Raw genomic sequence first — 16,486 nt, 5'->3', positions numbered from 1 at the left:
GTGGTACGTATCTGTCTTTTATTTAGTTCATCCTGTGATGCAGTACAGTTTATATGGCAGTTAAGTGAGTTATAGATTATGTTATCTAGTTTTAACTAAACCAACTCTCAAAAAATGTCCAATTAACCTAAAATGATTCCTATAGAGAAACCTTGGGTGAAAGATAATTCTAATAATAGAAGCACAAGTAAACAATGAAGTGTAGAGCTAGGTTCTCCTTCTGCTCCTAGTACAAGCTCTTGAATAGCCATATATAAAAGTGTGTAAAAGAGTTGTTTGTTATGTGGTTGGTTGTTTTTTAACAAGAAGAAAAGGCATTTCAAATTTCCTGATCTTTGGACAGCTGGCATATAACTGACAATAATATTGAATCAAACAGCTTAAAAAACACAATCTATTTCTTTAGGATGTTTTTTCTTTTTGTTTTTAACAGTGAGACGTTGTTTAAAACTCTTTTGATTTTCTAGAGATTCTCATGTTAGGGTGAATGTATTTTGAGAATGAATGTTTGGAAATAGTCCATCATTATGTGATTTTTTTTTTTTTTACTAAAGATAATGAACTCTTTAAAAACACACAAATGAAAATTTTTAACTTGCTTTAAAAATTAAGGGTTGAGAAAGTATAATCAATGATGCAGTGATGTTTCTTCCATCTGGTTCCACATATACTTGTAAGGTAATCTTTCTTTTTACAATAGGCCTTAAAGCCAGGTATTAAAAGAAATTGAATTTAGAACCAAATCTTTGAATTGCCATTTCATAAAGTGTTGAATTAAGATTTGTAATGATGGCCAGGCTCAGTGTCTCACGCCTGTAATCCTAGTACTGTGGGAGGTCGAGGCAGGTGGATTGCTTGAGCTCACGAGTTCTAGATGAGCCTGAGCAAGACTGAGACCCTGTCGCTACAAAAACTAGCCAGGTGTTGTGGCAGGTGACTACAGGTCCCAGCTACTTGGGAGGATGAAGCAAGAGGATTGCACGGCACTCTACTCAGGAAGAAAGAGTGAGACTCTGTCACAAAAAGAAAAAAAAAAAAATTTAATGATAATGAGTTATAGTGAGCTACACTGTTACTGGTTAAAACTAGAGAGAATAAAAAGGGTTTTTTTGTACCATTAATTAATAAAATCAAGATTATTTTAAAAAGTCTTTTCTCTAGCTCATCTTTTAAAAGATTTCCATTTGATATAGTTTCATATTGTACATAATATACTATTAATATACTGGTACCCTATGTAATTTATAATTGGTGTTTGCTTAAATATTTTTAAAGGTTGGGGTACATAATAAAATTTATAGACTGCTGATTTAGACGAGCACTTAAAGTTCAAAGGAAGGCTAGTTCTTTGTTGGGTATGGTTATTAGAAAAGATTCCTTGTGAAAGTAGATATAAAGCTGAAGCTGAACTCTTGTAGTTTAATAATAATAGCACTTACTATATAGTCAGCCTTCTATATTTGTGTGTTCAATAAACCATGGTTCAAAAATATTTTAAAAAATTGCATCTGTACTGAACATGCACAACTTCTTTGTCATTATTCTCCAAATAATACAGTATAACAACTGTTTATTTAGCATTTACATTGTATTAGGTATTATACAGGTAATTTAGGGATGATTTAAAGTACCTGGGAGGAGATGTGTAGGTTATATGTAAATACTGCACTGATTTATGTGGGCCTAGAGCATCTGCAGATTTTGGTATCTGAGGGAGGTCCTAGAATCAACACCTGGTGGACACTGAGGGATGATTGTATATTGCTCCTGATAGACAAAGTAATTCATTTTCACAGGAGAACATTTAGAAAATTGAAAAAAAGCAGAACAAAGATTATAGCTAATGGAATGAAAATGTCTTATAAGTCTGTCCTTTGGAGATAACCACTATTAATATTGTGATATAGGTCCCTGCAATCTTTTTTGCAAATATGTGTGCTTACTTTAAGTTAGGAATTTGGGATCATACTCAATGTATTGTTTTGAAAACTGTTTCCTCTTAACAGTATGTAGTAAACATTTTTATGTCACTAAGGATTCTGTAATCCTATTAACTTTTAATTGGGTTGAGTATACATAGCATAGAATTTACCATCTTAAGTACTTTGTTCATTAGTAGTAAATATGTTGCTGGGCACAAATCTCTAAAACATTTCATCTTGCAAAACTGAAACTCTGTACTTACTGAGCAGCAACTCCCTCTTTTCCCCTCCTCTCTGTGCCTGGCAACCATTATTCTATGTTCTGTCTCTGAATTTTACTATTGTAGATACCTCATATAAGGGTAATCATGTAATATTTGTCTTTTTGTGGCTGTCTTCTTTCACTTAGCATAATGTCCTCAGTGTTCATCCATGTTGTAGCATGTGTCAGTTTTCTTCCATTTTAATATTGAATAATATTTCATTTATATACACATACATTTTATTCATTCATCAATGGACACTTGGGTTGCTTGTACTTCTTGGTTATTATGAATGATGTTGCTGTGAACATAAATATATACATACATCCTCTGGACCTTGCTTTCAATACTTTTAGGTATATGCCCAGAAATGAAATTGCTGGATCATATCATAATTCTATTTTTAATTTTTAGGAACGTCTATAATTTTTTTTCAATAGCGGCTTCACCATTTTGCATTCCCACCAACAGTGCACGAGGGTTCCAATTTCCTACATCCTTTCCAACACTTAGTTTTTTTGTTTGTTTGTTTTTGATATTAGCTATCCTAATCAGTGTGAGGTCTGCAGTCCAATATTTAATGACCATGTAATCTGTTGTTTGGTTCTACTAAAGCTTACTAACCAATTCCCTCTTATTTAGAGTTTGGTTGTTTCAGTGTTTTATTCTTAAAAGTAATGCTAGCTTATATCTTCAAATGTGCGTATCTTTATTTTCTTAGGATATATAATCTAAAAATGAAATTTAAAATAAGAGACATTAGATAGATAGGAAGATGGTATGAATATTCCAGGAAAGGCATAGGCTTAACAAAAATAAGGAAGCCTGGATAGCACGATAAATTAAAAGACAGTTAGGCCAGCCTATATGGAGGAGAAGTTATCCACAGGTCATAGGAAATAAGACTAAAAATAAAGATTAGAATTAGATTGTGAAAACCTTTGAATATCAGCTTATGAAGTTTGTGATTTGTTTAGAAAGTAATGAATAATCTTAAAGAAGTATGACAGGTTGAAAACTTTCCAAAAGATTAATCCTAAAGCAATGTGTAGAATTGTTTAGAATGGTAGAAAACAGACCAGTTAGATCATAGTATAATAGAAGCATGGTAGAGGTCAATAAGTTTAGATTTTATAAAATAGGCTATCACTTTTGATAATTAGGAGGAGGGAAATAAAATTATTAGTTAATGTATCTGTATGAAAATTATTAGTTAATGTATCTGTATGATACATCTCTAGTGAGATGTTTTATATAGATTGAAATAGTAAGCTGGAAAAAAAAAAGACTTGCTATTACCTTACTTGTAATAGGCAATCTCATGGATAATTCAGAGTTAACTATAAATGATTTTGTAATATTAACGTTCCCTATAAGTAGTTAGTGTTACAGGGTAGAAGTAAGGGAAAACATTTTTGTATGTAAGAGTAATGCCTATTACAAGTGTTTCTTTGTCTCAGCTGTCTTCTCATTTAGACTTCAAGGAATTCCAGATTTTATATATGGTGTTATTCTTCTGCAGCATAAAAATTTGATTGTAATCTATTGAGAATTTTTCCACCCTTATTTGAAGTTGTACAGTAATGCCATTTACAGTAATACAGTAAATGTTACAAATTGAATGTTTTTCCTTTTCTTATTTGTATTTTGTAGTATTTATCTATTTAATATTTGACAAATATGTAGTTTTTTTTAATTTTTATTTTGAAAAATTTAGAATATGCAGAAAAATGAAATAATATAAAATACATATGTATATATGAAGTATGACAGTTAAGTTCATGAACTTGCCACTGTGCATTTACATTGGCACCACTGTATAAACAACTCAGTAAGGTTTCAGAACTTTGTATATCAGTGTCTCACAGCCCTATTTGTGTCCACTTGTGGCAGTGTTTTTCTGAATGGAGTTCATTATTATTGTGTATTTTTGTGTGTAATTGTGAGAATATCAGAGCTTAAATTAGAGCAACAAACAATAAATATGGAAAGAGTGGAAGTGAAATCAGGCATGTATACAAATGGATTAAAGGTTTTTCTAAGGGGTGGATGAAGAGAGGTCAGGGCAGACAATAATGAGCAGAACTGATGAAAACATTGCAGAAATTCATTGAATTGTGTGTCAAAATCGTTGGCGGACTGTGAGAAGCATAGCAGACCAACTGAACATAAAATAGAGAAATAGGAAAATCTTAACACGAGAAAGGCAGAGCACCAGCTCACATGGCACTGTCTGTGAGGAAATTTTTAGCCAGCAAACAAGTAACCATTGGAACACCTCCCTACTCACCTGATCTGGCCCCAGAGATTTTTTTTTTACCCAAAGATAAAGGAAATATTGAAAAGAAGACATTTTGATGATATTCATGTATCAAAGGTAAAAAAGAATACAGCTTTGATAGCCATTCCAGAAAAAGAGTTCCAAAATTGCTTTGAAGGGTGGACTGGGTGCTGGGATCGGTGCATAGCTTCCCAAGGGGAGTACTTCAGAGGTGACTGTATTAATATTCAGCAGTGAGATAAATGCAGCACATTTTCTAGGATGAGTTCTCCAACTTCATTATCAGAATGGATATATTTCCCTTAAATAAACTACTTTATGTATGTGTATTTTCTTGCTGAATCATTTGAAAGTAAGTTGCACATGAAGTCATACCTTACTCTTAAATACTTTGTTATTCTTTTGTTAAGGATAAGGATATTTTCCTATAATCTCAAAACCATTAACATAGGAAAATCTATAATTCTAAAATATCATCTAGCAGCCAGTCCATATTTAGAATTTCCCAGTTCCAAGAATGTATGAAAACCCATATTTTCTTTTTGAATTAGGATCCTGTCAAGGCTCACATATTGCCTTTAGCTGCAGCCCCTTTATTTATTTTAATCTATAATAGAATAATTCCCCTCTTTTTTTTTTTTTTTTTTGAGACAGAGTCTCACTATGTCGCCCTTGGTAGAGTGCTGTGATGTCACAGCTCACAGCAACCTCAAACTCTTGGGCTTAAGTGATGAATGAATATCATGGAAAAAGAGGTAAGGATACACAAGCCATGATGAGCACTATCTCAATAGGTTTACATATATTAAAAATAATCTGAAAACTTAAGTAACTTGAATGCAGGAGTTCAAGGTTGCAGTGAGCTATGATTGTGCCCCTGCTCTCCCTCCATCCTGGGCAACAGAGTGAGACTCTGTTTCTGAAAACAAAAGAAAAATTTAAAAATAGATGATGAAGGGAATGGAATGTCAAATGGTTGGAAATTGAGACTTACAGTCTCTAGTTTTACATAATTCCTGTATAGCTAGAGATTTTTCCCTTTTCTCATAAGTATTAGGAATGGTGTAGGAAAAACAGAATATACATATATATTAATATTTCCCAATTTAGAATCTTTAAGGAAAAAAAAATAGTATGCCCCCCCCCCCCACATAGGAATAAGGGAGTCTAGCAATATATTTTCCACAATTCCCCATCTCCCTAGGTATTTCTAGGTTCTTAAAATAGCACCTTTTTCTGTAAAACATGATGATAAATAGAACAATTTAAGATAGCTGTGTACTATTGTTGGGGCGAATAGTTTATATTAAGTAATAGATGTTCCACATAAATATATTTTTCACATATCTGTGGCTTACTACTATGAGTCAAAATGTGTTTATTTTAGCCATTTTATTTGAGAAAATAAAAATGTTAACAGAGTCAATTTTAAATTTAGAATTGTCTTCACCAAAGATTTAGTATACAGGATTCTGTTACGGTATTTCCTGTACTTTTTGTTCTCTCTCAAATATGTATAAACTTTTATGCAGAAGCAACCCTGTACTTAATGTATATGGGCATAAATGTGGCCCAGCGATGCTTTGCAAACAGAGGACCTAATTAATTTTCCCAAATATCATTTTCATTGCAGTAGTACTCTCTTGACCCCAAATCTCTGTGGCTCCTTATTGCTCATAGAACCAGCTACAATCTAGTCGTACTCTTGTGATTTGTGTGTAAGTGTAAATATAACGTATTTGTCAGTACTTTACAGTGCAAGCATTTCACTATAGCCAGTTCAGTTTCCACTATACTCAGTTTCGTAGTCTTATGATTGATTATTCTATGTTCCTAACCTTTATTCATGCTATTGTATGTTTTCTGTTTAAGGACCTTTTTTTTTTAAATTTTTTTTTATTAAATCATAATGTTTAAGGACCTTGAAGAAGTTATTTATCTTTGTGTATTGTCTTAGCAGCTTATTTCTTATCTGTGGTTTCAGTGATTGGTGTAATTAGTTATGTTTCCTTTGCATTGAAAGTTCTGAGATATGCAAGGAAGTCTGGGAAATTTAGCTTTCCAGCAAACTAGAGGAAAGTTAAAGTGGATGTACTATTTGTCACATGTCCCAGCCTTATATCTCTGCTCCTTATATCTCTGCTCCTTGGTTCCTACTCTTATTTTTTTATTCACTAGATTTCCTAACTTGGCTTTTTAAAAAAACTTGTTAAACCACATAATCTTCCTGGGCCTTCCTATACTTATCTCTGTTATGAGGGGACTTAAGACTAGGTGATCTCTAAACATTTCAGTAATAAAATAATACATATTCTTCAACTTTGTGCCTGTGCTCAGTCGTTAGGGTGCCGGCCACATACACCAAGGAAGGGGGTTTGAACCCGAACCCAGACGGGCCTGCTAAACAACTGACAACTGCAACAAAAAAATAGCTGAGTGTTGTGGTGGGTGCCTATAGTCCCAGCTACTTGGGAGGCTGAGGCAAGAGAATCACTTAAGCCCAAGAGTTAGAGGTTGCTCTGAGCTGTGAGGCCATGGCACTCTACTGAGGGCAATGTAGTGAGACTCTGTCTCAAAAAAAAACAAAACAAAACAAACAAAAAAAACCGAACATATTCTTCAATATCCTGTTGTAATACTGCTTCATGTATAACATCCTACTTGACACTGTTGTCTTTGTTATGTTGTCTTGCCCCACAATATTTTTTAGCATTTACTAAAAAAAGGTAACCATAGAATAACTTGTTTTTTGCTCACATACATTTATTTTGATCACTTAATCTAGTTGCAAGCTCCTTGTAAAATAACACTTCTTTTTAAAATAATTTAGTTATTTATGATTTTACAATCATAATATTACTACATGGCAGTCATAATAATAATGACAGTGATAATAGCTAATGTTTATGAACTCTAACTTTGAGGCAGGCATTGTTTTAAATGCTTTATAAATATCCATTTGCATAATTCTTAAAAGAAGTTTATGAGATGAGATTTCTTTCCATGTCTATTCTACTGATAAGGAAGTGCGCACAAAGGTTAAGTCAATTTCTTCATGATTATGCTGCTGGTGAGTAAAGGTGGGATATGAACCCAGGCAGGCTGACTTCAAAAATTTGTGCACTTATCCATTTTGCTGCAATGCAGAGTTACTATATATTTGTTGAATAAATGGAATGTGTTCATCTTAAATATATATTGGGCATGACATTGGGATCCTTTGTACTTTGGATGAAAGACTAAGTAAGGATGTTTTAGTTTGGGGAGTTTTTTTTTTTTAACAAGGACTAATAACTTTCTTAACAAACTAAATATTTTCATTGATTTTCATGATTCACAGCAAATATTCAAATTACCTACTTATACTTTGAGGGATTTTGAAAAACCCTTCCGTTTTTAAAAGGGAGTTTGTGAGACACATAATTCTTACAAATACATCTTAATTATGTGTCTTAATTATTATTTGTTTCTTATTCATTTTCAGTTGAGTGGGGATTTTATGCAATGGCTTCAAGCCACAGTTCTTCACCAGTGCCTCAAGGAAGCAGCAGTGATGTTTTCTTTAAAAAAGAGGTAGATCCAACAAAACACATTCGATCTGTGCAGTCACTGCCAGATGTGTGTCCCAAGGAACCCACAGGTAATGCTTTTTTTATTTTTATTTTTTGAAATTTTTACTGGCAATTTATATTACCTTTAAATGAGTAGTCAAGTTTCACATACTTACCTTAGAAAACTAAATTTTATAATTTTAAAAGTATATAAATGTCTTTATAGGGAAATTGCAATGTAATTCTTTTCATACATTTCATACATTATTTATATAAACTGAAAAAGTATTGAAGGTACAGATTGAAACTGGCTTAATTAAAACATAGTATAGTCATTCCTCATTACTTGTAGATTCCATATTGTAAGTCTCATATTCCTTAAAATTTTTGTGCAACCCCAAAATCAATATGTATGGCACTTCTATAGTCATTTGCAGACATGTACAAAACAGTGAAATGTTTGAGTTCCCTGACCCCAGTTCTCAGCTGGGGTTGAACAAGGCAAAGCTCTGCCTTCTCATTTAGTGCCACATGTTTTGGTGATTTTGTTGATTAATATGGCCCCTAAGCTTAATGCTGAAGTGCTGTCTAATGTTCTTAAGTGCAAGAAGCCTGTGATGTGCCTTGCAGAGAACATCCATGTATTATATAAGCTTCATTGAGGCATTAGTTATAGTGCTGTTAGCTATGAGCTTAAAGTTAATGAATCATTTATATATACTGAATAAGGTATCTTTAAACAGAAACACACACAAAACAAGGTTATGTATTGATCAGCTGATGAAACTGTTGTGACCAGAGGCTCTTGGGAACCTAATGCTTTATTTCTTTTAGCAGCAATATTTCAGTGTTTGCTAAGTGTTCGAGGTGACTTTATAGAACAAAACTACCACAAATAATGAGACGTGACTATGTACTTTTCTTCTATAGTTAATGCCATTGCAAAATGTGTGTCACCTAACTATAATCTAAATAAAGTATATTTTAACCAGGAGTGTCTAATTGTACAACAAAAAAAGGCCTACCTCTAAACAATACTGGGTATTAAAGGATAGAAAATATATAACAGAGGGTTATAGCAGAGGTTTGATATTGAAAAAATAGAGTAATTGTACATTAAGGAAAGACTGACTTTGTCTTTCACTCCATCATGTAGCTATAACTCTCAAATTGCATATCCTTTATCTTGTATATATTTTTTCATATCCTTGTCAATTGATGCTGGAAGCTAAGATTATTTAATTATACTAATTTTTTTATTATTAAATCATAGCTGTATACATTAATGCGATAATGGGGCACCATTCACTGGTTTTATAGACCATTTGACACATTTTCATTACACTGGTTAACATAGCCTTCCTGGCATTTTCTTAGTTATTGTGTTAAGACATTTATATTCTACGTTTACTAAGTTTCACATGTACCCTTGTAAGATGCACCGCAGATGTAATCCCACCAATCACCCTCCCTCTGCCCATCCTCCACCCTCCCTTATACTGATTTTTATTAAAGCGTTTACCATGGATAGTTTAGTTGGTTTGTGTAAAATAGAATCTAAGCATTTTTAATTTTCTAGTATGTACTCTCAAAGTTCTCTTGTTTACTTTTTACAGGTGATTCAAATAGTTTATGTGTTGCCCCATCTCTAGTTACAGATCAACATAGATGGACTGTGTATCATTCCAAAGTAAATCTCCCAGCAGCATTAAATGATCCTAGATTAGCAAAAAGAGAATCTGACTTCTTCACAAAAACATGGGGACCGGACTTTGTGGACACTGAAGTCATACCTTCATTCTACCTCCCACAGATCAGCAAGGAACATTTTACAGTATATCAACAGGAAATCTCTCAGGTAATATCTAATCCTGAAGTTAGTTTAGTCAAGTCAATAGTAATAATAGAAAGATTTTTAGTGTGATTTATTGTTGATTTTTGAACACTAATCTCTGATGAACCTATCATATTCTTTTCATACAAATTTTAGTATCCTGGATTGCATTTAATTCTTTGCTTAGCTATATTTTAATACATTTCTCTTACTAAGTAATTTTTCAGAATTACATATTTTCTTTATTTGTTTTGCCTTTTTAAAATTTCAAAATATTAAAGAGGTACTAATGTTACTTGACTTGAGTCAGGGCTATAAATGTACCCATTTGAATAGTGTTCACTATACCCATTAGGTGGGGTTTTGCTCCTCTCCTGCTCCCCTCCCCCCATGATTTTTACTTCCCTCTCTGCACTTGTGTGTCCATCACTTAGTTCCAATTTATTAGAGTATACATATAGTGTTTGTTTTTCCATTCTTAAGATTCTTGAGTTAGGATAATGGTCTCCAGTTCCTTTCAAATTGCACTAAAAGACATTTGGTTCATCCTTTTTAATAGCTGAATAGTACTCCATGGTATACATATACCACATTTTTCAAATTCACTTATGAATTGATATGCAATTCAATTGCATATCAATTTTGGGCAATTGCATATCAATTTTGGGTTGATATGAGATCTTTGTAATTGTGAGAATTACATATTTCTAATAGAGCTAAGATTCAGTATGACACCTATCCTACCTATACAGGAGAATGGTTGTATTAGGCCTATAAAAACCCAGATGATTTGTGAATTTTAAGAAATTAGCAGAGCATTACTGTTTCTATGTATCTTGTTCACCACAGACAATTTAATAGAGCATCTTAGTTAGCCTTATTACCTCTAGATACAATTATATCAATTGTAACTCAATATATTCCTTTAAACTCAGTCTAAGAGCAAGAAGTGAGTATAGTACTGAGTTTGAGATAGCCTCTTATTCGGTTTTAGACTCTTAAGTGACTGCTTTCAATATAATTCTAATAACTATTTTAGTTTTTTAAAAATCATTAAAATATAGAGGATATTTATTATATTTTTATAACTATTCCTTTTTATACTTTTTCATTCTCAAGCTTAATTTGAATTTAGCTGGTTTTATTTTACCTGATGTAAATATATTTTTTGTTTTTCTTTATGATGTGAAGATAGGCTGAATATAACTATATTGTTGACATCACCAGTGTCAGGTTCATTTTGGTTGGTATCAAATATTTTTATACAGAGCCTGTAAATTTTATTTATCTTTATATGTATATATTGCCATATGCTGTCTAGAGTTTTTGTTCTGTTTTCAGTCATCAAATCTAACTAGATGTTAAATAGATGAGCTTTAATTAAGATGCTTTTTTTCTGATAGTTTCTAGCCATGTATTTCATAACTTATAATTTGGCTTTATCCAATTATTGATAAAGTATTTATTGAGTGTCTTCTATATGCCAGGCACTGTTAATTAATACAAGGGATGTAGTAGAGACCAAAGTAGATACCAGTTCCCTCCTTTACAATGATTATATTTCTGGAAAGGGATAGAAACAATAAATCTTAAAGTAACCACTAAAATAGCCAAACAAAGTATACTAGCTAATCAGCCAACAGAAGAGAGAAATGGGATGAAAAAAATCTCAGTTCAAATAAAGGCATAAAAAGAGTAAAAAAGGAAAAAAATGGATGAGATATAAAGAAAATAAATGTCAAGATGATAGTCTTAAGCCTAACCATATAAATAATTACATTAAATGTAAATGGTTTAAGCACCCCAATTAAAAGGCAGTATTCTAATGAAAAAGTAAGACCCAACTATATATTGTATATAAAAAGCACATTTTACATATATAGGCAGGCCAAACATAGTGGCTCATACCTGTAATCTAGCACTTGGAAGGCTGAGGTGGGATCACTTGAGGTCAGAAGTTTGAAGTCAGCCTGGGCAACATAGTTGAGAGCCTTTCTCTACAAAAAAATAAAAAAAATTAGCTGGGCATCATGATGTATACCTGTAGTTCCAGCTTCAGGAGCCTGAGGCAAAAGGATTGTTTGAACCCAGGAGTTTGAGGTTGCAGTGAGCTATCATGATGTCACTGCATTCTAGCCTGGGGAACAGAGTGAGACCCTATTTAAAAAAAAAAAAAAAAAATACAAAGATGAAACATTTAAATGTAAGAGGATGGAAAAAGATACACCATACTTAACACTAGTAAAAAGAAAACAGGAATGGCTATATTAATATCAGACAAAATAGATTTTATTTTATTTATTTTTAATTTTTGTTTTTTCGAGATAAGAGTCTTATTCTGTTGCCCTGGATAGAGTTCCATGGCATCATCGTAGACACAGCAACCTCAAACTCTTGGGCTCAAGCAGTCTTCTCACATCAGCCTCCTAAGTAGCTGGGACTATAGGCGTCTGCAACATTATCAACCAATCTGGTCTGAGTTGAAAGAGCACATTGAAAAACAATAAAAATCCTTGAAGAAAATTTGGGAAAAACACTTGAAGGTATTGGCCTATAGAAAGACTTTATAAAGAAGACTCCAGTGGCAATTGCTACAACAAAAATGAACAAATAGGACTTAGTTAAACTGAATAGCTTCTGTACAGCTAAGGAGACAACAAGTAAAGCAAGGAGACATGCATCAGAATGGGAAAAGATATTTGTGTATTGTCAATTGGACAAAAGCTTGATAACTGGAGTCTACAGAGAACACAAATTAAGCAACAAAAAAGAGCCAATTCCTTGTATCAGTGAGCAAGTGAGATGAATAGAAATTTCTCTAAAGAAGACGAATGGCTAGCAAACATGAAAAAATGCTCATCATCACTAATTATCAGAGAAATGCAAATCAAAACCACCCTGAGATATCACCTAACCCCAGTGTGAATGGCACACATCACAAATTCTCAAAGTTGCAGATGGTGGTGTGGATGTGGAGAGAAGGGAACACTTACACTGCTGGTGGGTCTGCAAACTAATTTAACCTTTTTGGAAGGAAGTATGGAGAATCCTCAAAGAACTCAAACTAGACCTCCCATTTGATCCTGCAATCTCATTACTCGGCATCTACCCAAAAGAAAAAAAGTTACTGTAAGGACATATGCACTAGATTCAACTAGTCATGACCCACAGGAGCTGTATTAAAGGGCTGCGGCATTAGGAAGGTTGAGAACCACTGCACTAGACTGTTTATTGCTGCTCGCTTATAATTGCCAAATCGTGTAAATAACCTAAATGTCCACCAATCCAGGAATGGATTAACAAGCTGTTTTATATGTATACCATGGAATACTATTCAGACACTAAAAAAGATGGTGACTTTACATCTTTTGTATTATCATGGATGTAGGTGGAACACATTCTTCTTAGTAAAACATTCCAAGTATGGAGAAGCAAGAATCCAATGTGCTCAATTCTGATATAAGGACAATTGATACCAGTACATAGGAGAGGTAGGGGAATGGGAGACCAGAGAGTGGAAAGGAGGGAGGGGGAAGGAGGGTCACTGTGTGTGACACACCTCTTGGGGGTGGGACACAATTATAAGAGGAACTTTACCTTACAAATGCAAGCAGTGTAAACCTGGTTCTTTGTACCCTGAACAATAAAAAAAAAAAAAAAAGAACACGTTGGAAGAACATTCTATTTAACATGGCAGAATATAGATTCTTCTCAAGTGTTAATGAAATATTTATCAAGACAGAATATATTCTGGACTTTAAAACTTTGAAACAATATATTGTTTCAAAATATTTCAAATAAATTTCAAAATATTAAGGGGGTACAAATGTTTTTGTTACATGGATAGTGTTTGTAATGCTTAAGTCAGTGCTGTTCATGTGCCCATCACCCAAATTGTGTTTATTGTATCTGTTAGGTAGGTTTTTAACCTCTCCCCTCAAATGTTAATACATTTTAGAAGGCTTCAAGTATGCTGTCTGGTCACAATACAATTAAATTAGAAATTAATAATGGAAAAGTCTGTGGATAATCAACAAATATTTGAACTAAACTTTATGCTTCTAAATAAAGTGTGAATCAAAGAGGAAAGAAAAATCAGATAGTAATGTTAACTGAAAGCACAATATATCTGAATTTGTGGGTTGCTATTCAAACAGTACTTAAGAAACAATTTGTAGCTCTAAATGCATACATTAGAAAAGAATAATAATCCAGATTTTCTACCTTAAGGTGGAAAATGAAGAGCAAATTAAAACTAAAGAGAAAAAAGAAATACTAAACATCAAAATGAAAATCAGTAAAGTATAAGTTAGAGAAACAATAGAGAAAATCAATGAAACCAAAAGCTGATTCCTTGAGAAGATCAATAAAATTGATAAATCTTTGGCAATACTGATCAGGAATAAAAGAGAGATGACATAAATCACCAATAACAAGAATGAGAAAGATGATATCACTACAGATTCTGTGGAGATTATAAGGCCAATAATGAAACATTATGAATAACCTTATGCAAATAATTTCAACAACTTAGAGGAATTGACAAATTACTTGAATAATACAAATATCAAGGGTCTTTAGAAATGAAATAACCCTAATAGCTTCATATTCATTAAAGAAATTGATGTGTAAATATCCTCCCACTAAAAAAACTCAAGTCTGTGTGGTTTCACTGGTGAATTCTACCAATCATGTAAAGAAAAAATAATACCAAGTCTATATAAATTTGTTCAAGTTTTGGCCAAGATGGTGGTGGTGGACAGGACCAATATTAAGATGAGGCAAAGTAAATGAGCAAATTATGAGGGGCACCAGAATCTGAGAATGGGTACCTCTTTAAATATTAAACCTTAGGGTTCTTGCTTGCCTCGCCCTACCACCAACCCTTGTGGAGTAACTAGAACTCTCAAATACCATTGGTGGGAATGTAAAACTTTCCTCTTTGGAAAGCAGGCAGTTTCTTCTGATCAGGTGTGTAAAGAGCTTGGAAGTTGTCACTTTTGTTCTCCCAACAAATATTGTGAATATTGTAAATAATTCTGTGCCCACAAATTTGATAATGTAGGCGAAATGAACCAATTCTTTGATTATCTTGCACAATAAGAAATAGATAATCTGAATAGGTCTATATTTATTAAAGAAATTGTGTCAATAATAATCCATCAAAAGAGAAAGCAGTAGGCTTTCTGATGGGTTCACTGGTGAATTCTCCCAAACATTTAAGTAAGAAATTACACTTATTCTTTACAGTATATTTCAGGAAATAGAAACAAAGGCAGTAACTTTATCTATGAGATCAGTATGAATCTGATACTAAAATCAACAAAGATAATACAAGAAAAGAGCACTATAGACTAATATCTCTCATGAACATAGGTACAAAAATCCTTAACAAAATTAGTTCTATGCAAGGCTAGTTAAAGCAATTAATGTAATCTGTCACATAGATAGGCTAAAAAAGAAAAATCATGTAATTTTATCAACAGATATAAAGAAAACATTTGATGAGTTTCAATACCTATTCATGATAAAAGAAATTCTCAGCAAGCTAGGAATAGGAGGAAACTTCCTAAACTTGATAAAGATTATCTACAAAAACCATAGCTAATGATAGAAAACTAGATGCTTCCCATTAAGATCAAATCAAGGTTAGAATGTCCTCTCTCACCACTCCTTTTCAATATTTTCCTGGAAGCCCTAACTAATAAGACAAGGAAAGGAAATAACAATAAATGTACAGATTGGAAAGGAAGAAATAAAACTTGGCAGAAAATGTGATTGTCTATGCAGAAAATCCCAACAAATTAAAAAAGATATTCCTGAAACTAATAAGTGATTATAGCAATGTTGTAGAATATAAAGCTAATATAAAAAAGTTAATTATCAGCAGTAAACAGTGAAATTTGAAATTAAAAACACAGTATCATTTAATAGCATCAAAGTAAATGAAACACTTATGTAATAAATCTAACTAAATATATAAAAGATCTACGTGTATTTGAAGAAAACCATAAGACTCCCATGAAAGAAATCAAAGATCTAAATAAATGGAGAGATACTCTAGGTACGTGGCTAGGAAGACTTAATATTGTCAAGATGTCTTTTCTTCTTTGTTTGATCTGTAGATTCAACATCATCCCACTTAAAATCCCAGCAGTTTGTTTTGTGGATGTTGAGAAACTTATTCTAAAGTTTATATAGAATGGAAAGACCCAAAATAGCTAACATAGTATTTAAGAAGAGGAGAAAAGTCAGAGGACTGACACCATCTAACTTTATAATACTTGCTGTAAAGCTATAGAGCAATAGTAGTGAAGACAGTGTGGTACTACGTATTGGCAAGAGAGTAGACTATGGATTAATAGATCAGAAAAGAAGTAGACCCCGCACAAATACAGTCAACTGAATTTTGGCAAAGGGGTAAAGGTGATTCAATAGAGAAAGGATATTCTTTTGAAGAAATGGTACTGAAACAATTATACATCCACATGCAAAAAAAAAAAAAATGTAGACATAGACTACCTTATGCTTCTGCAGAAATTAGCTCAAAATTGATCTTAGACCTTAGTGTAAAGCACAAAGTATAAAGCTTCTAAAAATAACACAGGAGAAAATCTAGGTGACCTTGGATTTGG

General features: G+C 32.8%; 1 protein-coding gene across 4 annotated transcripts in view; it reads left to right on the top strand.

The window, feature by feature from the left end:
* Nucleotides 1–16,486, top strand: part of VPS54 (VPS54 subunit of GARP complex) — a 154,269-nt gene that overhangs the window by 17,361 nt on the left and 120,422 nt on the right. For 2 of the 4 annotated variants that reach the window (XM_053586747.1, XM_053586745.1), the window contains exons 2-3: nt 7,951–8,106; nt 9,670–9,875. In XM_053586747.1, the coding sequence (XP_053442722.1) occupies nt 7,971–8,106; nt 9,670–9,875 (342 nt within the window). In that variant the 5' untranslated portion in view covers nt 7,951–7,970. Of the gene's footprint in view, nt 1–7,950; nt 8,107–9,633; nt 9,876–16,486 lie in introns of all 4 variants that reach the window. The other 2 variants (XM_053586746.1, XM_053586744.1) reach the window with 1 other exon arrangement.

This window comes from Nycticebus coucang, chromosome 4 (genome assembly GCF_027406575.1).
Source record: "Nycticebus coucang isolate mNycCou1 chromosome 4, mNycCou1.pri, whole genome shotgun sequence".
Classification (NCBI taxonomy): domain Eukaryota; kingdom Metazoa; phylum Chordata; class Mammalia; order Primates; family Lorisidae; genus Nycticebus; species Nycticebus coucang.
Note: the sequence above shows the minus strand (reverse complement) of the source record. Positions and strands in the feature narration are given on the sequence as shown.